The sequence below is a fragment of the Pristis pectinata genome, chromosome 5 (assembly GCF_009764475.1).
Source record: "Pristis pectinata isolate sPriPec2 chromosome 5, sPriPec2.1.pri, whole genome shotgun sequence".
Lineage (NCBI taxonomy): Eukaryota > Metazoa > Chordata > Chondrichthyes > Rhinopristiformes > Pristidae > Pristis > Pristis pectinata.
In genome coordinates, this window is record NC_067409.1 from 42,426,713 (window position 1) to 42,451,584 (window position 24,872).

A 24,872-nucleotide genomic window follows, 5' to 3' on the forward strand; every position below is an offset into this window, starting at 1 on the left:
ATACTTTAAAACCAGACCCTAAACCCTTAATTGTTTTACCATTGCTAGATTATCTTTATATATGTACGCATTGAGCTTGAAGAGGGGGAAATCAGAATTCCGCGTCTGGATCTATAGCATTAAGTCTGTGTGCAATACACCGTAGTAGCTGCGATATTGTGAGTGTGTACTATATATCTGTGCAATATAACCATGTGCGATATTACAAGTGTACAAAAATATGAATCACTGCGGGATGAAACCGTGGAAAGTCTCACAGGTTACCTACCCTGTGTTTATTGACTTCTTAAACTCGGATGTGCCATACATCAGGTTATATTTACCGACAGGTGGACGCTACATTTAAACATTGTCTGGCGGAGTGTTCATTTATGTCAGCACTCTGCTAAGATCTGAGGCGCCAAAATTATTCTTACGAAACATTGTGACATATTTTGTTCACATATTTTTTTTAAATGAAAGCATCAAATGTTGACCCAACGTTTTACCTAACCTGGCCCATCGAAAACATAGGTGCTACATAATCCCATTTCATCCAAACAGTGTTGTACTCCAAACGTAGAAACGGCCACACTGACGCTTAAACAAATCAATTAACATTAAATTCGTGCGAAATAAAACAAAACAGGCCTCACTAATCAGGATCATTGGTCTCCCAACATATACTTCGAACAAACAACTGTTCTCCCAGATTAACTCATCTACATTTCCTCTTCTTTCCCAATCAATTTTTGTTCCCCTTTAGACAACTGTTGTTCCCATACAATCGGCACTAGTACTAGCCTGCAAGGTTTGTTGGCTGTTCCTTTCTCTGCTTTGATTTGCTTTATCCTTACCTTAGGTGTTCCTGCCCATAGGTTACTTCAATCTCTCCCCCGAGGCCCATCGTACTCTTGCACAGACCGGCTTGTCACAATCTCGGTTCCCAGACGCTGCAGATTTGCTTCTATCTTGTTTTGTTTCCCCCTCCCCCCCCAAAAAAAACACAGTTCTTAGACCAAACGATTTGAATCTCATTGAAAACAGGAATATTCTTCAGAGGTGCAGAGATGAATGGTTATCGATCCTTTCAGGCCTATTAATCTGTATTCCCTTCACTGATGTGCGGTTTTCAAGGTGAGAGATACTCATTGTTCATGGTGAGAGATTGCCACAGCAATTTCCACAGTGAGACTCAGTCCATGGTAAAGCAATGTCCAGTGTCAGACGCTGCCATTGGTGAGAGATTGTCTACAGTGAAGAATTGTTCATGGTGAAAGTTTGTCCATGGTGCATGGTCCACAGAAAGAGACTTTTCATAGCTTGAAATGGTGAGGTTTTGTCAATAATATATTGTCCATGTCCAGAGAATGTCCAGGATAAGGCACTGTCTTTGGTGGGGCACTGTCCATGGTAAAGCAGAGTCCATGGTGAGGTTTGTCCATAGCCAGAGATTCTCCATGGAGAGATATTATCCATGGTGAAACATTGTCCAAGGTGAGACTGCTCCAAGGTGAAATGTTGCTCATGTTGAGAAATTGGCCATGGTGAAATAGGGTGGATCACAAAGGATTGTCATTGGTGAGAGATTACACACAGTGAAGCAGTGCTCATGGTATGGCACTGTCCATGGTAAGAGATTGGCCATGGTGAAAGATGGTTCATGGTGAAGCACTGTCCATGGAGCAGCATTCTCCATAACAGGAGAGATTGGTGAGAGATTGTCCAAGTAATACATGGTGAGAGATTGTCCAAGTAATACATTGTCAGTTTCAAGAAATGACCATAGTGAAACATTGTCCATGACATTGTCTGGGGAAAAGATTGTTCATAGTGAGCTTGTCCATCAAGTAAGATTATCCATGGTAAGGTTTTGTCCATGGTGAGAGGTTGCCCATAGTAAGGCATTGTCAATGGTGATGCATTCTCAATTGCGGGAGATTATCTGTGGTGAGTGATTCTCCCTGGTAAAACAGTGCCCATGGTGAGCAATTGTCCATGTTAAGAGACTGAGCATGAAACACTGTCTATAAGTGAAACAATTACTATGGTAAAATATTGTCCATAAGGAGAGATTGACTGTGGAAAACATTGTTCATGGGTTGACATTGTCCTTGGTGAGTCATTGTCCAAGAAGACACATTGCTCAAAGTACAACATTGTAAATGTTTGGATGTTTTTGGTGCTGGGACATTGAATCCTATTTTATCTTGATTGGGTAGATGACAGGATTAAGAAGGACACCGATTTTACAACATGCCTACTTTCATTCCCTATGTAAATCAGTGAAAAGTGAGAATTAATAATACGTTAATCAGGGTTGCTCCAAGATTATGAGTTTAGACAAAAGTTTCCCACATTTGCTGCACAACATAATCTAATGTCTGTACTTTTGCTTTGCCAATAAAGCATATGCCTCTACATTATTTTTATTCTTCAGAACATAACTCAGACATTAACAAAACAGCAAATTCATTATTGCAAATTTTGCATATAGATGCTATTCTGCTGATGGGGCAGACCTACATAACTTACTTGTAAACAAACATAAGAATATAAGAAGTTGGCCATATAACCCTTTGAGCCTGCTGTCATTCATCAAGATCATAGCTGGTCATGTGCCTCAGCATCATCTTCCTCCACTATTTTCATATCCCTTGATTGCATTAATATCTAGAGATCTAATAATCTCTCAATAAACTCAGTGACTAAGCCTACACCATTTCTGGTGTAGAAAATTCCAAAGATTCGCCACCATCTGAGTGAAGAAAATTCTCATCTGTCATAAATAGCCTATCCGTTTTTCTATGACCCCTGGTTCTTGACTCCTCAGCCTGGGGGAACAACTACCAGGCATATGCCTGTAAAAATTTTGTAACTTTCAATGTGAACTCCTCTGATTCTGCTTAACTCTAGAGAATACAGACCCAGTTTACTTAATCTCTCCTCTTTCAGCAAACTGGTAAATCCTCATTGCACTCTCTCGATGGCAAGTATATGTCTTTTAGATAATAAGACCATAGCACTATTACGGCAGCACTAATGGAAGAACAGATTGATGGAATGTAAATAAACATGTTCAAATTTTGGGACAACTTTTAAGAAACTTCGAGTAGCCCATGCTGTATCTGAATCTATATGTTTATATACCTATCTGTTTACAGGTACCAACCTGTAGATAAACCTAAACAGGAATTCTGTGATAATTTAAGGCTGTTTGAATCTCTTTTTATTAATTTAAAATGTGGACTAAAGTGGCAGTAAAGTAGTTTTGTTCTGGTGATGGACACAGATGTTGTTTCCAACAGTACCTGGCTGTGGTGTTAATTTGTCTTAAAGCCTAATTTGCAATGAACAAACTACAAGATTACAAAGATACAAGAAAAAGAAATAAAACAAAAAGTTAAAATAGAGATTGAATGAGATAGGAAATGGCAAACATGGAAAGTAATGCAAACAAGGAAAATTTTAAAAAAGCATTTTGACAATAAGCAGTAAACATAACAGATTGAAGGAAATGAACAAAAAGTGAAAGAATCATTTTTTCCACCAGAAAGTGGATAACATTTCGAGTAAGAGACAGGGTCCATCCAGGATAGCTGCCCCTCCAGCCCTGCCTGATGGCCATTCCAAACAATTCTCAGAATGGTACTGGAACAGTTACACTTGTCTTTGAAATAAAACTAAGAATGGACAGGATATAATTCAGTCACAATGCTCAGTTTTTGCAATGCTTCAATATCTTAAGTCTGGCTCTGCTAAAACAGAAAAGGATGGAATAATACTCAACAGGTCTTTTAGCATCTCCAAAGCAGAAACAGGAGGCTAATAATATGTAAGTCATTATTTGAACTAAAAACATAAAGTGAAATCTTAAAAGAGTTAAATAAAATAAATAGGGAGGGACAAGTTAAATTTAAGAATCACTAAAACGAATAAAAATAAATAACAGACATGATTGTATGTGCATTCAAAATGCTGGAAAATAAGTCAAAAAGTGGGTAACAAAATTAGTGTCTCAGGTAGTGTAATCTTAGAAAAGGTCAAAAGCTTGGCCTGAAAGGGTCAGAAATGCACTATATGGGAGAAATAGAAAGCAAAGAGCAGAAAGCAAAGAAATCAGCAGCAGTTTGGCAAGAGTAGTTGAAATAATGAGCCAAAGGGTAAAGGATAGAAAAATTCAATTGCTTTTCATCTGGTAAAGGAGACTAAACTTTGAGCAACACACATTCTCTTGGATTAGGCACAGATAATTCACAGTAAAGAATTATGGGGTATCAGATAAGGATATACAATGGTATATGGTATGGTTGTATGGGAAACTAGAAAACAAGAGTGATCATATATTGAGGTGACGCAAAATAGAAAGGGCATAGGGGAGTGCATGATTCCTCTAGGAAGTGGAGATGTCACAAACCTTTGGCAAAGAATGAAAAATGAAGGCATTTGTGAGGTTCAGGTATCAGATTGCAAACAGCATTCAACTGTACCTCAAAACTCTAGATATATTTACTTATGAGCAGAATTTACTCAGGTAACAAGTTGTGGACTTTATTTTGTGTTATCTACATCATTTATACTGTACCATCCATGACAAAGATTTAAATTTCTATTTACAATAAATGTGAGTAAAATTATTTATAATCTTTTACAATACCTATCATTCTCAGTTCACATATGTCTGTATAAGTGTCCAGGTTGTGACCTTAGTATTCAGCTGTCTAAATTTCAGATATGGCTTTTAATTTAAAATAAAGAAATATGGACTGGCTAAAAATGAGCATTTAAGTAAATTGACACCTTGGATCTAGAAAGGTTTGTGCTTTGAGAATTTGAATATTTACATCAGATTCTCAACGGATAGTCAGGATTTCAATGCATAAAGATTTAAGACTGTTGCATACATAACATGTACACTTCACACCCCACACTAGGATTGGAATGCTAAGGATTTGGATACATGTTTGTCTTCTTTACTGCGATATCCTAGAGACCTAGAGATGTTATCACAACAAAAAATCTACCTGCACACCTATCCTAAATCATCTTCACTGTGGAAACAAACCAATGTATTGTTGAAAATAGTAAGCAGAAATGAAAGAGGACTGAATGGTGCAGTATTTTAATATGCTTTCTGTAACCTTTGAGAATTAGATTCAAAATCAAAAGGGAAAATTTAGGAGAGATTACTTGAGGTGTATACATTTATGAGAGGAGTAAATAGTATAAATAAGAAAGTAATATTCCCTTAACTAGGAGGCATAGCTAGAAGAATCAGAAGGTTGAAAAGATCCCCAAAGGGTAGAGGAGGATTGCCATAAAGTTCACTTCCATGCTTTGGATGATTTAAATTCTACCACAATGAACAACTGATATGCTGTAATCTACGAGGCTATGGACTGTGAGTTGGAAAGTGGCGTAAGTCTCATTAGCTCTTTTTCCTTCAGAACAGACAAGGTGAGCCAAATGGATTTTTTTCTGTTTCATAACCTTTCCCTATTCTGCAACTTAAAGGTCAGTGTAAATATGTTTGGCCAATTCAAATGGATACATTCAACAACTTACGTCTGTGAGATGGAAAATTGATATGTCTAACTTCATTCAAGTTATAAACACGTACAAGCAATTTTTAAATTTCATTTTCCAGATTTGGGCATTGCTTTTAAGAAGGTGAGCTGCCTTCATGAACTGTTGCAGTCCTTCTGGTGAATCTGCTCCTACAGTGCTGTTGGTTAGGGAGTTCCAGAATTTAGACACGGCAATGATAAAGGACCAGCAATATATTTCCCAGTCAGGATTGTGTGTGACTTGGAGGGGAATGAGCAGGTGGTGGCATTTCCAAGCACCTGTTGACCTTTTCCTTCTTATGGTGGAGATCACGGGTTTGGGAGGTGCTGTCAGTGAGTAACATGGTACACACTGCAACAGTGGTGGAGGGAATGAATGTTCAGGGTGGATGATGGGATGCCAGTAAAGCAGCCTGCTTTGGATGGTATTGAGTTTTTTAAGATTTTTCTGTGCTGCATACATTTAGGCAAGTGGAGAGTCTTCCTGAAAGATGATGCAAAGACTTTGGGATGTCAGGATGCTAGTCATTCACCACAGGTTACTCAGATACTGACTTGGTTCTGTAGGCATGATATTTATGTGGCTGGTTCATTTGAGTTTCTGGTCAAGGTGAACCCCAGAATATTAATCTGAAGAGTCACCGCTATTTCTCGCACCACAGATGCTGTCTGACCTGTTGAGTATTTCACACATTTTTTGTTTTATTTCTGATTTGTGCATTTGCAATGGAGAGTGGCTTCTCTGCTTGGGAATAAAGTGTATCGATGGATAGTATAGACAATGTTCTAATTTTGCTTCTGGCCATGTATTACTGATCTTGGTGTGATTCATGTTGATGCTGGTTTGTGAGGGTGTTCTGTTCTCCAGAACTGATAGTCCTCACCTAACACCACACTACCCTTCCCCCCATCTCTACGTAAATGAAACACTAAATCCACCTAATCTCCAGAGTCATTTAGGGTTGATTCATATATTTTACCACAGAGGCAATTCAGCTTAATCTGAGGCTGTTTAATGGGAGGCTATTTAGTTTACAATTCAGCTAACCAACCTAATCTCCCCTTCCAGCATCTGATTCGTAGCCCTGCAGATAATGGCTCTTCAAGCATAAATCAGGTACTTTTAACAATGTGGGAGGGTTTTTGCCTGTACCATCCTTTCAGTTTCAGACCCCAACTATCCTCTTTGTGACAAGAATTTTCACCCCCCGTTTAATCTTCAATCAATTACTTTAAATCTATGCCTCTGTTTTTTTTTAACCTCTCAGAGCTAAGGAAATAGGTCCTTCTTATTTACTCTGTCTAGGGCTCTCAGTTTCATATACATTAATTAAGTGATTCCTTTGCCTCCCCTGTTTCAAAGACAAGAACTCCACCTATCCATTCTTTCCACAATCTTCCAACGCTGGCAAATTCCGCATAAGTCTCTTCTACATCCTCTCCAGTGTAATTACATCTTAGCTATGACGTGATCAGAACTATACGCATTTCTAAACTGTGGCCTATTGTATGATTCTAGCATAATCTGCTTGGTCTTATATTCTTTGTTTTGGCTAATAAATGAAAGTATCCTTTGTGCCTTTTTAAGCACTGTATCTATCCATCCTACTACACATAAGGATCTGTGAACATACACTCCAAGGTTTCTGTTTCTCCACATTTGTTAATTACCTTCCATTTTATATATCCCCCCGACAAGTTTCACCTTCCCAAATGCACTACCTCACAATTTTCTAGATTAAATTCCACTTCCCACTTTCCGCCCAACTGAAAAGATCATGTATATCTTATTGCAATCTAAAGCCTTCCTCCTCACCAACAACCACAAAAACAATATTTCTGTTATCAGCAAACTGCTTTATAATATCCCCTGCATAAAAATTGCACTAATTGACCAGGATTCCAAATTTGAACAATTTTTAATTTTTCTAGAAAAGCCAAAGTGACTCAGTTGAAAGCAAAATCCATTCAATTCAAATGACTTTGGTAATGACTACTAATTTGCACTTACTAATGCTTAACATGGATTTTACTTGGATAGTCTGATGTAGTCCACATAAAAGATAAGATAAGATCTTTATTAGTCACATGTACATCGAAACACACAGTAAAATGAACTTAAGCATACGATATTTGTTTATTAGTCACATGTACATTGAAACACACAGTGAAATGCATCTTTTTGCGTTATTGAGAATGTGCTGGGGGCAGTCCACAAGTGTCACCGCTCTTCCAGCACCAACATAGCATGCCCAGAGCTCCTAACCTACAGCAGGATTAAGTGGAAACAAATTCAATAGAGTCTTTTAGATAGCTGAATACACTGCTGAACCAGGTTATGGAAACAAAAATCTGGAATAATTTAATTGAAAGCTGCAACATTGGGTGCTTCTACATAGATTGGCCGAATGGCCTTGCTTGTCCATATTATCCATGAATTTATGTTAAGGAGCTGATGATTAATTCTAGGGGCACAAAAGACTGAATGTTCATTTGGTTTGGGGTTTGCTGTTTAATCACTGCATATAATTTGTGACAAGTGCAACAGGGATAGAAATCCTTGCTGAAGCAATCAAAAGATTTTTTCAAAGAAGTGGAACACTTCACCTTGGATTACTGATTTTGTACTGTATAGACTGCATTAAGCCTGGCTTTGAAACATGTATTATTGTTAAATTTCTTGCTAATTAAACAGTATGTATATGGGAGGTAGATATTTTCCAGTTTATTTGAATAACTAAGCAAATGAAATGCCATATTTCCATCATTAAAATAACATATTTAGTTTAATATTGTCTTCAGTAAAATGATTGGCAATAAGTTATAGTCTGCAAAATATGTGAAGTATCCTTGGCATACTCAAGTGTGTGTGCTGATAAAGATTAAGTACATTACCGAATCTGACCTGACAGGAAAATGAACTATAGATTAGGAAAAAAATGCCAGGTCTCTTAAAATTTCAGGATTTGTTTACAGAAGGAGCTTCTTGTCAAACTAATGTATGTTATATGCTTATAAATGTTAGTTATTTTCCTAATGAGACTATTCCATATTGGCAGTTCAGATGCCCAATGAATAACATTGTCATAATATTTGGGAATAGTCTGGATTTAACAAGGTCTCTCTTGAATTCGACCATCTCAACAGGAATCATAGGCAGGCAATTATAATTGACTTAGGCATCTCAGTTTAAGGTGAAAATAAGCTAGGGTACACACTGCTGGTTCTATCGATTTGATGAGGCCTGTAAGATGTGCTTTTCTTCTGAGGGCAAGAATGAATGTAGCTATCCTGTACGGGTGCAACCACCTTCTTCCAGGAATATAGTTGGAGTGAAGTGACAGAACAAAAAGAAAAATCAAGGAGGGAAAATTAAACTTTTAAATATTCTATATGAATATTTAAGATTGACCAGACAGTCTGCCATCTATAAGGAACAAGTAAGGAGTGTGATGAAATAGTCTCCACTTGATAGGCACATCCAACAACAGTCAAGAAGGTCAACACCATGCAGGAAAACCAGGTTACGTTTGACCTACTGCAAAATGCACTGCAATAACAGTTATCTTCAACAGCATCTCTCAAAGCTCTGACCCAAGGGCAGGATGCACATGGCAACACCACCATCTACAAGTTGTTTCCCAATTCATCCACCACTCTGTCCCAACACAACATTGCTCTGAGATTGAAAACAGAAAATGCTGACACACATAAGTCAGGCATCATCTGTGGAAAGAGAAATATTGATCAAAGGTCATCAAACTGAAACTGTCTCTCGATGCTGCCTGAATTGCTGAACATTTCCAGCATTTTCTGACTTTATTTCAAATTTCCAGCATCTGCATTTTATGGCTGTAGCATTCCAAAACCTTTAATACACAGGAGTGATTGAAGAACTTAGCTCACTGCATCCATCATTGATGTTATTAGGGATGGCCAATAACATTTGAGCTTGCCTGCTTAAATTTGATACCTATGATACTTACATCTCGTGAAAGACTTTTTTTAACAAGCCACTTTATTCTAAGATGACAAAATTGTTTGCCTCTACTTCCTGCTGAGATCCAGGTCTATGCTTTCATCACCTCAAAGCTCAATTTCTTCATCACTCAGTTGACAGTCTCTCAGGCTCAACTCTCCTGGAACTTCAGCTAATCCAAGAAGATGTTAGCTACGTCTACACCTCCATCAACTTCTGCCTCTTATTCTTATATCCTCTCCAGGCTCCACTGGTTCCAATTATCCCAACCTCGCAATTTTTGTTTTCCAATTTTGCTATGACATAACACCATACTGAGCTTCTCCTGCTTTGGATCCTCTGCTCCTTTAACTCCAGACTTCCCCTCAACACAGTGACTAATTTGGTCACAATATTGTCTTTTCATTCAATACTCTTACCCCCATCCCAATCTCAGTCCCATTATTATCACTTAGCCTCAGCTGAAACCAAAGATAAGAACAACTATTTCTCATGGTTTTCACATTTCTTCTAAACACCTGAAATTATAAAACATTAGGTGACTATTCGGGACCCATGATATGGATGTTCATCGTAGATTATCGATGCAAACCTAAACTTGATATTTGCTTTACCTTTTCTAATACTAGTTAGAACTAAATAGTAAATAATACCACTACTGTGACCTATTAGAATTATCTCAATCAACAACAATATCAGTAATTAGGTCATATGAAATCAATGCTTTTTCTGCTTTATACATATTTTCTTGCAATTATTTGTTGTTCCTTGATTTTAGTGAATATATTTTTAAAGGAAGTTGTGAACTTTGGTAGAGAAAAATATTTAAATTCAATCACAATCCACAGTGAACAGATGAGGATTGTGTGTAATTTTTGGAATTAAACATATAATGTAGGTATACAACTGAAGGTTTCCAAGATATCTTGGCTGCAAGTGAATTGTAGTGAGACTTTCCAGAATGTTAGGGGTTAAGACTTCCATTTGGCTGAAGCCCATTCTGCAAGTTGGATTCTATGTTATATCAGGCCTGAGGCATGTCATGTTTATGTGTAATTATTTCCTGTCTCCACTAAATGGTGTTTTGTCTCTTTGTAAATACCTAGTTTTCTGTCTGTCAGGTGTAATGACTCCCTCTCTATTTCTTCCCCATATAGATTAAGTTGGTCAAAGAGTGCCAATTTTTCCCACATTTAACTCCTGGTTTGTGATTAAACACATCCTAATTTATGTCCCGCAAGTAGCCCCCAAGGGATTAAAGATCATCAATTAACCTAACACAAGGGTTACTTGCCTCTTATGAAATCCCAGGCCACTGAGTATGTTCTTTGGTATTTTATTTCACTTTTGTTTGAATAGCTAGATGTGCAAATATCTTATTTTAAAGCTGAAATAAATTATTGACATTTTCAAAAATGTCAGTAAATAGTGCTGATTATTGTTTTTAATAAGTTGCAAATTGAATATTGAACATGTGTCAACTTATTCCTTGTGTGGCTCTCACTTGCATAGTTTATTCATGATTTCATTGTTTATGGGTTCCACTTCTGGAATAATTTTCTTATATTGTGAATGCCTTCATTTATACCACATATGTAATTCTGCACCCTGGCATGGTTTCTATGGTGAAAACAAGTTACCTAAATTTACAAATAGAGATTAGCATAAATTAACTTAAAATTGCACAACAGGTGAGAAGTACAGAGGGAAAGTTGCACTTGATAGTCTTTACTCTCCATCTGTTTTTGGAACTGACATCAACCATCCATATATCATTATTTCAAAAATATAATAATAAATTTTGTTAAAGCTCCCTTTGGGATAGAATAAAGGAAGAGCTGTTATCAAAGATCTTTCTTCCTAATGCCGCTTCAAAAAATCTAGAAAAGGTCTGTACTAAATTTGTTTCCATGCAGTTCAGGTATATGAATGAAAGAGAGTTCCAAGGAATTACAATTCATTTTGTTATTCAATTAAACAATGCTCTAAAGTAAATACAAAACTCTGTAGGACTTAAAGCCTTGAAACAAATACAAAATTGCTCAACTGGCTAGTCACCATCTGCTCAGAGAGCAGATACGTTGAATGAAGTCTATGTTTAAAATGTTAATGGATAATTTTTCACCACAGCTGGAGACTGGCCTGATGAATATTTCCAGTATGTCCTAATTTTGAAATGCTACCACATAGATGCCATTTATTTATCCATTAAAATACTCATTTGTACATAATTTTTCTGAAACTCTTGAGGTAAAGGGGCACAAAAAGCAAAATACTACAAATGCTAGAAATCAGAAATGAAACAGAAAATGCTGGAAATATTCGGCAGGTCAAGCAGCACCTGTGGAGAGAGAAACAGTTAACAATTCTGGTTGAGAAACAAAGGACTGCAGATGCTGGAATCTAGATGAAAAACACTATGATGTTGGAGGAACTCAGCAGGCCAGGCAGCATCCGTGGAGAAAGGTCCTGAAGGGTCCTAACCCAAAACATTGACCGCCTGCTTTTCTCCATGGATGCTGCCTGGCCTGCTGAGTTCCTCCAGCATCATAGTGTTTTTCAAAACAATTCTGGTTAACTTTAAACAGAATTGAGTTATTTATCTTATAATGAATAAATAGGCAGTATATATGTAGTAACATTACAAAATTAGTAAATAAGTAAGTATTCATCAAACCAGTCTCCAACTGTGGTGATCTCTGACCTGCTGAGTATTAGCAGCATTTTGTGTTTTTATTTAAGGTAATGGGGCATATTAGAGGAGATTCTTGCTTTGCAACACTACTTCCTTCAGTGTGACAGAACCATATATATTATACATATAACGTAAAGATTCATTCAGGATCACCCTGTATCATATGATCTCTCTCTGTTTTGTTCATCTATTTACCTGTGAGACCAGTAAATTGCAACCTTGTTGTATACTTGTTGTAGATGATCAAAAGAACTTGGAAAACAAATTATGCTCCATAATTCAACATGTAATACTAACATATTTGCTGATGCTGATGGTGAAATGTTGATAGGTCCTGGATCATAATTGAAGTTTTTACTCATATTTACAGTAACTCTAACTGCAGTGAACATTTTGGTTAGATTTTCCCATAGGTCCATGCAATAAAAGTTGTTTTCACAGAAGTTGGTTCCACCTCCCATTTATAGGGCATTCATCTGACATGGGTAACTACACGCAGTACAAAATGAGCTTAAAATGTAATTACAGGGTGCAAGTTAAATGGTTGTAAGTTTAAACATCAGCTTCAACTTAAACATGTCTGCCTCGCTGGGTGAATGTTGCCATGTATTAATGAATGGTAGCAAAGTGTTCCTTCTTAGGATGGGAGAAAAGGGGAATGGGCAACTGTCACAGAACAAACACATTAGCCAGCGGATCAAAGATAACAGCCGTGGAGAGAAGTCTATGGTCCAAACCATAATGTCTTGCTCATTTAAAGAAAAAGACAGAAAGACAGGGGAATTGTCCCCGAATACACGTAAATAGCTAAAGCAACCCGAAAAAATGTTGCAAACGTGACTTTTAAAAATATACATTTTAATCTCACACACCTGCACATACACATTATAATAAGTGAACGCAAAGATAAACACGTGTATACCTTTTTATGTATGCGTATCTAGCATCTTCATGCAGATTACCGTTCATTGCGCGTATGTTTAGATCTATGTCCGTGTGCAGGTGCAAGTGTGTGTGTGTAAACCATCCATCTGGCCGCCTCCCGCGGAACAAACCCTATCATGTCTCGATGCATGAAATAATTTCCAGTCCTGTTGGCTTTTGACTGTCTGTTCGATGTTGTTCCTGCTCCGGTCAAGATTGTCTCCTGGTTCCCACCAGCCCCCACCCCCCCCCCCCCCCCCTACCCGCCTCTCACTCAGAGACACTCACACACCGACAGTGCCGATAGCATGCGGTGACGAGTTAAAAAGCTCCTCCTGTTTGTTGTTGACTCGCCCCCCCCCCTCTTCTTTCCCAGCCCTGAGGCTGAGCCAGTGCTATAATTATTTGATCATGTGGTATTATTATCTGTAATAAATGCAGAGCCGTCTTACAGTAATCAAGCTGATTAAAAATTCTTGCGCGCCTGCCGGAAATTGTCCTCTCTCTCTCTCTCTCCCACCCCCTCCCTTGTTTTTATTATTATTTTCTTCAACAAATTACTCTGACAGTTACAAGGAGTGATGCAATCGGAAAGCAGTCCGGAGGGCGGCTGGAGTGTCGGTGCCTGAGAGCGGGATGTTTTGGAAGGGTTATTTTCTCACCACTGAGAGGAGAAAGCGAAGGGGAGAGGAGAGGAGTGATGAGTCTCAAAGCAACTAATAATTTAATGTGAAGCCGCTTGGCTCCGTCATGACTGAGGAGGAGAGAGAGAGAGAGAGAGAGAGAGAAGCCCAGGCAGAGACAGCCGCCAGCCAGCCACGGTCACCAAACCCACAGCCGGGACTGGACTTTCCAACAGCAACAACAACAAAAAGTCACTGACTTTTTGGGGTTGAAAACAATATACATCACGCCCGCGTCCCAAGTTGCCCCCTTTTTTTAATAACCTTAATATTAGCTGTCTTCCCCCGCCCAATCACTTTCCCCCTTCCTTCAACACCCTAAGAGCGAAGAAGATCTTTTTCCCCCTCTTTTAAACATCTCATTCAAAGACAGAGAGAGTGAGAGAGAAAATATTTGGGAGCTAAATACTGTCCAGAAACCAACCCGTCCGGCTGTTAGTTTTCATGAAGAGTCCGAAGCGAAGAGTTGCTATTTTTCTTATGCCTTGGAAGTTTGGCTTTTAGCTCTGCGCATAGAAGTGGGTGAGTTGCTTGCGATCGAAATTCTATTTCTTGTAGTTTTTTTTAAAAAAAGATGCCACCCGATAACGTTTAGCGTTTTTTTTGTGTGTGTACCCAGACAGCTTTGGTTAGTTTGTTTCTTTGTCTTTTTTTTCTAAATAAATGTAAACGTGAAATCCTGGACTGGAATTTGTAAAATACACGGAATTGGTAGCGCAGAAAAAGTTGCAAAGTAGGCTTGAGGATGAGACCGTACAGTATTTGCCTGAAAAGCACTGGGCTGCAGCTTAGCAATACAGTGCTGGGATGAGAATGTCTCCTTTAGAAATGATCCTGTGTCACAGTGGTCAATGAAAAGTGGAATTTGCTGTAGTTCATGAAAGATAAGAGTAGTGGAAATCCTAATGTTACGTTATGTTGCAGTAGGTATTTTATCTTTTAGTTATAGTCATCCTGCACCAAGTCAAAATTGGAACACTTTCAGATGTGACCATTCATTTTGTGATGTACACTGGCCTGAAGTCTGTGCATTGGCACCAACATTTGGGAAGTGAATTCTGGTTTTACAGAATGTTCTGTAATGTGAGGATGCATTTACCTTAAGATGACAAAATTCTCACTTCAGCAGCTTCAATTCCAGATAATGTAGTTGATCTTGCATTTTGACATCCATGAAACCTTTTCTGAAGGACTGGCATTTTCTTTTGTCTTTCTGAAAAGCTACATGGAAATATTGTGCTGTAAAGTTTCAGAGATCTTAATTCTTAAATCAAACAGCTGATATTAGAAAATCTGGACATTCCACATTAATCCTCTATATTTGTTGTCGAGTCTGACCTCAGTAATATCTTGAAGTGGTTTTCTTTAAACTTGGTAGGTTATCTCTGAGAGTTGATGGTGAGCATGGAAAAACCCAGTGAAACAGTGCAAGTGAAGGAGAATTCAGAAAAAAACAACAATCTCATTGATCCTAAAGGTCCCCCGGCTAAGATCCCCCGCTTGGAGCAGAATGGAAGTCTCTCCACCCGCAGCAGACTGGGTAGCATGGGTGCCAAAGTGACTGGAGGCTCACTCAAACACACGGGCCAGCTGGTGAAAATCGGTAATAAAAAAGGTACCAGTGTGTGCAACCTGCTTTCACTAGTATAGAAGTAAAATAGAAATATAGGTGGTTAAAGATTCCCATGGTAAAGTAAAGTTGACTGCACAGCAAATTTCCTTCAGAACACAGTATAAATGTATGCAGTCCTTTCACATGCCAGGATATTTATGAAAATAAAATAGTTTGAAGGCAGGAGAATTTATTGTTCAAGCTGCCATAACATTTATGGTACAATCATTTAGTTTTCCTCTATTTGCAGACAACAAGGAATGTATTATTTATGAAATGAATGGACACAGCAGTCTGTATTGTTAGATCTTTATCTATTAGAACTGGAAAAAGGCACTTCAGCAAATTCCTTGGCCTCTGCTTATGATTACCCTATTTATTGATTGTTAGCCAAGTGCATATATGTATAAAGGAAGCCAGGTTAAAAGCACAAAAATTATAATTTATTATAGTTTTCAAACAGAGTGTATTAACATTTGCCATCAAGAACTGGAGCAGAATCAAACAGTCTTATGATCCCTACAAAGTTATAAGCACCATAAATTCCTGAATAGAAGATTTCACCTGTCTCTGGCTTTATGTGATATTTGCAGACTGTGATGCCAGTACAGTTTTGGACAAGGATTCTATATACTTGATTACTTCTTACAGCAGATGTGTTGTTTACATAGACTCATAAAGCTAATGTGAAAGTTTCATGCTGCTTTTCACATATACATCATTGAGTATTTTTAGAACTGATCAGTGACCATCACTTACTGCTTTAATACTAGAAGGTTATGAAGTTGCTGGCCCTGGAAATTCAGCCAAGTGTTAATAATACAGAGCAGCCAGGGATGTAAAAGATCATGAAAGATTATGCTTTTTTTAAAAAAAAAGAAGGAAGATGATGACAGTTTGGGGAAAAATGATAGTGAATTAATAATATCACATATTGTCAATGTCCTAAACAGTTCAAGCAGATTTTAGATTTATCAGACATTTAACATTCTGAGAGAAAAATGGACTAACTTGCATACCTTTCTCAAATGCAATAATGATTAATAATATAATGTTTTAAAGACAGGGTATAATTTTATGTAATGCATGATCTGGAACAGATCTAAATTAGTTCCCCAATAAAAATTGTAGTTATCAACCATTCAGTTAAAGAGGTAACTAAACCTATTAGTCAAGAAGATCTTCAAATTTTATTTCATAAAATTTAGCTTTTGGATGCTTGGGCTATGCAGTTTCCTCAGATGCTCACACCTGTAATGAAGTTTGATACATATAGATTGTTAAAGAACTGTTAGAAATCATAAAAATCAGAAAATGTTAGAAATACTCAGTAGGTGAGACAACATGTGAGGAAGCTACCAATATGATATTTTCCCCCCAGATGCTGCCTGACTTGCTGAGTAATTCCAGCATCTTCTGCTTTGATCTATACATATGTTTAGTTTGATACAGAGTGCTTTTAAAAGACATTTTAGTGATCCATAATGTATAACTAATACCTATAAATCATGTTTAAATTATAGTTGCACCTCCTATGTAATATTAAAATATGTAAGCCATGTCTTATTGTTTGTAGGAAATATGCTCCCTGTTTTCTGTGTGGTGGAACATTTTGAAAGTCCAATTGAGTATGAAAGTAAAGAAGAGCATGCAGAGTTTGTTCTGGTACGGAAGGACATGCTGTTTAACCAACTAGTGGAGATGGCACTCCTTTCTCTTGGATATTCCCATAGTTCTGCAGCACAGGCAAAAGGTACATAATTTTGCACTTACACCCTGATCTAGAAGAATGTAATATTTCTTTTTGCCCAATTATATAGCTTTTGTTTATTAACATACTTCAAAAATACTATTAATTATTTTCATGTCATTTTATTTTCCTGTGTACTGATGAAAAATCAGTTTACATTCATATCAAAAGAGGAAATACATTAATACAGAATTCCATGGCAAATATTAAAGAAAGTCCAATAATAATGGTGCTTCATTGCAGAAACATGAAATAATGAAAACTACCACATGTTACATGTGCAGGATGTATCTTGAGATTTTTTCATTCAAATTAAAAGATATTGTTTCTTTAACAATTTGATACTGCAGTAGAAAATGAATGAAATTTGTGACACAGAATCCAGATTTTAATGGAATTACTTGAGGTAAAGATAAATACCCTTCTTGATTTTGTCATGAAGAGGGAAAAAGAAATGGTTATTTTGTTTTTGGTGCTATATACCAATCAAATGATTTTGGCCACACAAAATATTATTAAAATACCTACATACGCAAAATGTTGATTTTGAGTTGGAGGTTGTCGTGTTAAGAAGAACTCATGTTGTTTTTGCTGGGAGGAAAATTGTTTGTATTTCATGTACCTTTTGATAACCCAAACAGAAAAATGATACATGATTTTGAACAGTTTCTCAATCATTTGTATTTTAATACTAGCAGCTTCTGATTTTTACAGCTTTGAAATCAAAGTATAAAATAAAATATTTCAATTTATTTTGCTTTCATCCCTTATTTTAATTTAATTTTCTTCTGACTTATATATATTTATATCCAGTACACCAAAAAAGCTTTCAATAATGACAGTTGTTAAGTATATTTGAGCCAGTTAATGGGAGAGCAGAGAGAGAGTAATAGCTCATTTATATCAATCATTATGGCAAATTTGAGCTTTTTTGAAATTTTCTTCTGTGCAAAAATGATGGATGAAATCTTAAATAATGTTAAATCAGATCACAATAATTTAAGAAATGTAATTTATTGCCTTTTAAGAAGTGTTAGCACACACAGGGAAATTGACAGTTGAGGTTTCTCACTCTACCTAATGTTGCCTATCACAGGCCTGATCCAGGTTGGGAAATGGAATCCAGTCCCTCTCTCATATGTGACAGACGCACCGGATGCCACAGTAGCAGACATGCTGCAGGATGTGTATCATGTGGTCACACTGAAAATTCAGTTGCACAGGTTAGTGACAACATGCAAGTCCCTTGGCTTTGATGATTGCATGGCATCATTATTATTTCATGTCTGTCTTTAACTTCCACATCTCTAAATGCCTGAATTATTTTACCAAACGCATTGGAGCAAGAAGGTAGAAGTAACAAGAAATAATAGTCGCCACATGCAGCTGATGTATAATTCATGCATCAATACAGCAGATGTGTTGTATAAAGTAATTAACTAATCAGAACAATCAGGAGACTGAGAGCAATCTCTAGATGCATCTGCTTGATGTGCCAAATGAAATCTGTCTATCTTGAAGGAATGTTGCACCAGGAACCAGTCCTGAAATGTCCTATTTTTTCCCCCCTTTATATGATATATTCTATCATGCAGTTGCCCAAAACTGGAAGACTTGCCACCTGAACAGTGGACACACACAACCGTCAGAAATGCTCTGAAGGAACTACTGAAAGAAATGAACCAGAGCACATTGGCAAAAGAATGCCCCCTCTCCCAGGTATTTATAGGGCTTTACTAAAGTAGTTTAGAAAGAGTAATAATGAATAAATCTGAACTGCAGAAATATAATTTAAATCTATAGAAGACTGCAACTAGTTTCACACCAAAATCGAAAATATGATTTTTTTTTCAAAATTCTTACAAGTGGTCAAAGGTTTTGCATTTCTCTGATTCTTGTTTATAATTGTCAGCATTGTAAGTTTTTAGAAATTTATCCGCAATATTCATGATTGGGAATGTATGTATTTTCTGTTGTACATTGTAAGGAATTTCCCTATCATCTACTGAGATTTGTTCCTGGTAAACCAGTGGTAATGTTATCCTAAATTTAGAGCAACATTCATAACCAGTTTGGCATTGGATTACTGTAGAAAGTAACTAGAATCCTGGAAATGTTCTATCTTATTTGAAAAATTTCATACAATGTACATTTTCTATCAAATGGTGGATACTAGCAAGCAAACTCGTAAAGTAATCTTGGGGCTCAACTAACATTTATAAGCTTGAACTTTTTAATTTGAGGATGATGAACACTTCAATTAAGTTATCATCATTTAACTGATTATTTTTCACAAAATTAAATGCTTTTAAAACTGGTTGTTGTAGAAGTTTTCCATTGCTCGATAAGTTAATGTTAGATACATTGTTTTTCATTGCAATGGAATGATATGTTCTGCAGAAAGATATCACTTGATGTTACAGTAGCAAAATTCTGACACTGGTGTGCTTCTCCTTCTAAGGAGTGACAGATAAAGTCAAGGTTTTTGTGCAGATTAAATGATTTCAAAAGACTTGAATAGTTTTGGATTCACACCCATGCTCATTATATAAAGCTTAGAATCCTTTCCAGACTAGTCATTACGCTAGAGAAACATCTGCCACTGAAAGAAGAGTTTAGCACATTTGTTTTATAACTTAGCTTTTTATTTATGTACAAAACGTATTACTACCATTTCCACAATACAGTTCTGTGTATAGAATCTACAAACTGATCATTAAGGCAAAAGATGAAATTTCAATATTGAAATAAAATAAAACTTCATGCACAAAATATCTGTTACACATGGAATGTATGGTATACCTTAAGGCCAAAATGCAGGCAAACACAAAATATACCAATTTAGTAAAGAACTAACCTATGTTCAATCCACACAATTTCCCTCTTATAGCTAAAGTCAGGGAGCCTGCCTCTGAAAACGAGGTCATCATTAGCAGTTCAGCTGAGTATACTGATAAAGCCTATGCTGATGTCCATCTACCCTCTTGCCTTTGGGTTTGGCAGCATGAATTTAAATCTGTAATTTAAATTCGTAAATTCTGATAAGATATTGTATGGAATAGCAATTATTTCAATACAAAAGCGCTTTATGAAAGTTTCATCAAGTTTTAAATTGAAATATTGAACTAATAGCTGTAGCCACAATATTAACATATATTAAGAGAAATTACTTTTATCATTTTAATTAATATATCAATTATGCTTCAGCAGCTTTTATATCTTTGTAGATGGGAGTGCTTGTAGCACCAGTTCCTGAAGTGCAGATCTCACATTTGCAGTGGCAAGCCTAAAGTGTAGATACCGCAATTATAGAGCCGACCATCCAAAGATCAAAAAGCAAGAAACAGCAGGTGCTGTAAATCTTAAAATAAGAACAGAATATGTTGGAAATACTCAGAAGATCAGGCACTGTCTGTGGAGGGGGAAACAGAGTTAACAATTCAGGTTAATGACCTTTCATAAGAATTTGTTAAAAATTTCAGTGAAAGGTCAGGTTTACGTTGGAATTGCCACCAATTCATAGGTTGTCTGTATCAGGAACTAGGAGCACAAGCATCACAATAGTCGCAAAATAAATGAAGACATACTTTACGTTGCTCACTTCTGGATCAGAAAATTCTAGATTTGAGCCCTGCGCAAGACTTGAATATACAAGTAGGCTGACACTCCAGTCTGGTATTGAAGGGGTGGTGCGTAGTTGTAACTGTGATCCTTTAAATCAACGTTTTCATCAAAGTTCCACCCATCTGTTCAGGAGAGTGTTAATGATCCCGTAGTAATGCTCAGTATTGTTCATAAAAGAGTTTTTCTTGTATGCTGGCAAGTAGTCATAAGAATTCATTCAGAATAAGTAGCAAATGAACCAAGACAGACCAGCTAGTCACTCATTCCCATTGCCATTTGTGGGATGGGTGTTCTGTATGGCTACATGACTACAGCTAATGCACCCAGAAAAATAAAAAGCAATTCATGTGTGAAGCACTTTTAGAGTTTTTAATGTTACTGTATATGAATGCCAGTTTCTATTTATTCATCTAAGCTGTCTTCTCACCATTTTCTTCGAAAAAAAATTTCTTGCATCTGGTTAGCCTATACTGCTTCCCTCTTGCAAATTTGTGAATATGTAGAATTCACGTGTTTGGTGATGGTGTAGCAGATAAGTTACTGAACTAGTGATCCAGAGACCTGAGTTCAATCTGAATTGGCAGCTGTAGAATTTAACTTCAGATCAATAATCTGAAATAAAAGTAGAAAATTAGTCATCAGTATGATGGCCACAAAACTACTGGATTGTCTTAAAACCCACTCACCTGGTTCACCAATGTTCTTCATGGGAGGAAATCTGCCATCCTTACCTTTGTGTAATTCCAGACCCTTTGGTTGACTCTTGAATAGCCAGGTAAGCCACCTAGTTGTATCATAGCCACCTCTTTAAAAAAAAGAACAAAACTATACAGACCCGCCAGCATCAACATATGCATGAACATGGACATGGCAAAGTCAGCCCAAATCCAGTTATTCTTACAAAGTCCCTCTCACAAACATCTGGAGACTGCTGTCAAAATAGGGAGAACTGTTGCACAAACTAGTCAAGTAATAGCCAGATATATTAGTCCTTGCAATGCACCAGATTCCTCCATCTCAATCCCTGAGCATGTATTGGTATTGGTTTATTATTGTCACTTGTACCGAGGTACAGTGAAAAGCTTGTCTTACAAACCGATCGTACAGGTCAATTCATTACACAGTGCAGTTACATTGAGTTAGTACAGAGTCCATTGAAGTAGTACAGGTAAAAATAACAGTACAAAGTAAAGTGTCACAGCTACAGAGAAAGTGCAGTGCAATAAGGTGCAAGGTCACAGCAAGATAGATCCTGAGGTCGTAGTCCATCTCATTGTATAAGGGAACCGTTCAATAGTCTTATCACAGTGGGGTAGAAGCTGTCCTTAAGTCTGGTGGTACGTGCCCCCAGGCTTCTGTATCTTCTACCTGATGGAAGAGGAGAGAAGAGAGAATGTCCCAGGTGGGTGGGGTCTTTAATTATGCTGGCTGCTACACCAAGACAACAAGAGGTAAAGACAGAATCCAAGGAGGGGAGGCTGGTGTCCGTGATGCGCTGGGCTGTGTCCACAACTCTCTGCAGCTTCTTGCAGTCCTGGGCGGAGCAGTTGCCATACCAAGCCGTGATACATCCAGACAGGATGCTTTCTATGGTGCATCGGTAAAAGATGGTGAGAGTCAAAGGGGACAAACCAAATGTCTTCCTCATGGGCAGGACAAACCCTTCAGAGGAGGTGACACAGTGGTATAGAGGCAGGAGGGAAAAGTCCTCAGAACCTTCAACAGGCCCCATGAAATCTCATGGCACATGGTCAAACGTGGACAAAGCAATCTCCTCTTGATTACCACCTGCCATCTCCCCTGAACTAATGAAGCTGTGCTCCTCCATGTTAATCACTGGTTGGAAGAAGCACTGAAAGTAGCAAGGGTACTGATTGGGTGTAGACTTCAATGCCCATCACCACAAGTGGATTGATATCACCAGTACTGGCTGAGCCAGCTGAGTGCTGAAGGATATTGCTGCCAGACTGTGTCTGTTGCAGATAGTGAATCAAAGTGAGGGATAAACATATTTTACAATATGCTCCTGAATCATCTGAAGTAGATTTATCTGTCTATGACAGTATTTGTAGAAGAAACTATTGCACAGTCCTTGTGGAGACAAAATTGTTCACACTGAGGACACACTTCATTGTAATGTGTGGCACTAAAACTGTGTTACATATGACAGATTCAGAACAGATCTGGCAGCTCAAGTCTGGGTCTCCCTGAGGCTCAGCAGACCATCAGCAGCAGCAGAAGTGTATACCAAAATCTGTAATCTTTATGTTCCAGTGTATTCCTCGCCCCACCATTACAATCAAGCCAGGGGAACAGCCCTGGTTCAATGAGGAGCATGCTGCGAGCAGCACCAAGCATATCTAGAATTGAGGTGAAGCTTCAAAACACAGCCACCTGTGTGCTGAACAGCAGGAATAACATGCAATAGACAGAGTGAAGCGATCTTGCAACTGATGAATCAAATCAAAACTCTGCAGCCCTTTACATCTAGTTATGAATGGTTGTGGGTAGTTGAACAACTATCAAAAGGAAGAGGCTTTAAGAATATTCCATCCTCAATGATGGCGGGGCCCCACATGTGAATGCTAAAGAAAAGGTTGAAGTATTCACAAACATATTCAGCCAGAAGTGCTGAGTGGATGATCCATCTTGGCTTCCTTCTGAGATTACCACCATGAGAGAAACCAATCTTCAGCCAATCTTCATGTTATTTACTTCATGTAATATCAAGAAACATCTGATAGCACTGAATACAACAAAGATAAGAAAGCAGGCAACATCTAGTACTGAGCGTGGAAAATGTGGAAGATTGTCCAGGCTTGTCCTAATTGCAAAAAGCAGGACAAATCTAATCTAGCTAATTACTGCCCCACTCTCAATCATTGACAAAGTGATGGAAGGTGCCATCAAAAATGCTAGCAAGCGCACTTACTCACCAATAATCTATTCAATGATGCAATTCACTGCTCTCAGACAGTTCTTGGATTTCTGCTAGACCACTTGGCTCCAGACCTCATCACAGCCATGGTGGATCAAAGAGCTGAGTTCCAGAGGTGAGGTGAGTGATTGCCAGTACTCCAGCATCACGGACTACTGGTTAAAATGAAGCCAGGGCACGGAGGAGAAAATGGTCATACCTCACACAACAGATCATTTTGATTTTTTGAAATCAACCATCCCAGTCCCGGGACATCACTGCAGGAATTTCTTAAGGCATTGCCGTGGCTCCAACAATCTTCAGCTGCTTCATCAAAAACCAGTCAGAAGTTTGCATAGGTATTGAAGATTGTACAATGGTCAATTCCATTCACAAATGATGCAGTCCATACCTGTATAGAGTAGAATCTAGACAATAGTCAGACATTGTCAGATAAGTGGCAAGAACATTCATGCCAGAAAAGTGCAGGCAATGACCATCTCCATCAAGGGAGTCCAATCACCTACCTTTGACATTCTGAAATAAAAACAGAAAATGCAAGAAATTCTGAGTAAGTCAGGCAGCATTTGTAGAAAGAGAAACAGAGTTCACATTTCTAAGTGACCTTCCATCAGAAAGGGGTAAAGTTAGACATCAAACCAATTTAATTTGTTGAGAAAGGAGAGGGATGTGATAAATTGGAGGCCAGGATGAACTGAATGACAGAAAAGTTGCTGATGCCAGTTGGGAGAGTTTGGTTAAGAGTTGTTAGTTCCAGCTGATCTGTCAGGAGAAGCTTAAGTAGAAAGAGATAAATGAAGACACATAAGATGGAAAAAAAGTGCTGGAACGGTGAGATATAGAATACCAAAGTTGTTGGAATACTGAAATAAAGAGAAATACTGGAAATACTGAGTTAATGTTACAGGTTGATGACCTTTCATCAGTACTGACCAATTCTGGCACGCTGTCAAGGCTGGTTAACTAATTTGTTTTTGAGTCCCAAAGGCTGTAAGCTGTCTAGATGGAAGAAACAACCCTGTTCCTTTGGTTTACATTGGACTTAATTGGAACAGTGTAAGAAGCCAAAGACAGAAGTCAGAATCTGATAAAGAATTAAAATGACAGTCAACTGGAAGCTC

At 37.7% G+C, this 24,872-nt stretch overlaps 1 protein-coding gene across 4 annotated transcripts in view; it reads left to right on the forward strand.

Moving 5' to 3' along the window:
* Positions 1 to 13,738: 13,738 nt before the first annotated feature.
* Positions 13,739 to 24,872, forward strand: part of LOC127570438 (DNA-binding protein SATB1-like) — a 110,366-nt gene continuing 99,232 nt past the window's right edge. The window contains exons 1-5 of one of the 4 annotated variants that reach the window (XM_052016023.1): positions 14,115 to 14,349; positions 15,305 to 15,442; positions 17,016 to 17,192; positions 18,286 to 18,412; positions 18,785 to 18,908. In XM_052016023.1, the coding sequence (XP_051871983.1) occupies positions 15,373 to 15,442; positions 17,016 to 17,192; positions 18,286 to 18,412; positions 18,785 to 18,908 (498 nt within the window). In that variant the 5' untranslated portion in view covers positions 14,115 to 14,349; positions 15,305 to 15,372. Of the gene's footprint in view, positions 14,350 to 15,205; positions 15,443 to 17,015; positions 17,193 to 18,285; positions 18,413 to 18,784; positions 18,909 to 24,872 lie in introns of all 4 variants that reach the window. The other 3 variants (XM_052016019.1, XM_052016020.1, XM_052016022.1) reach the window with 3 other exon arrangements.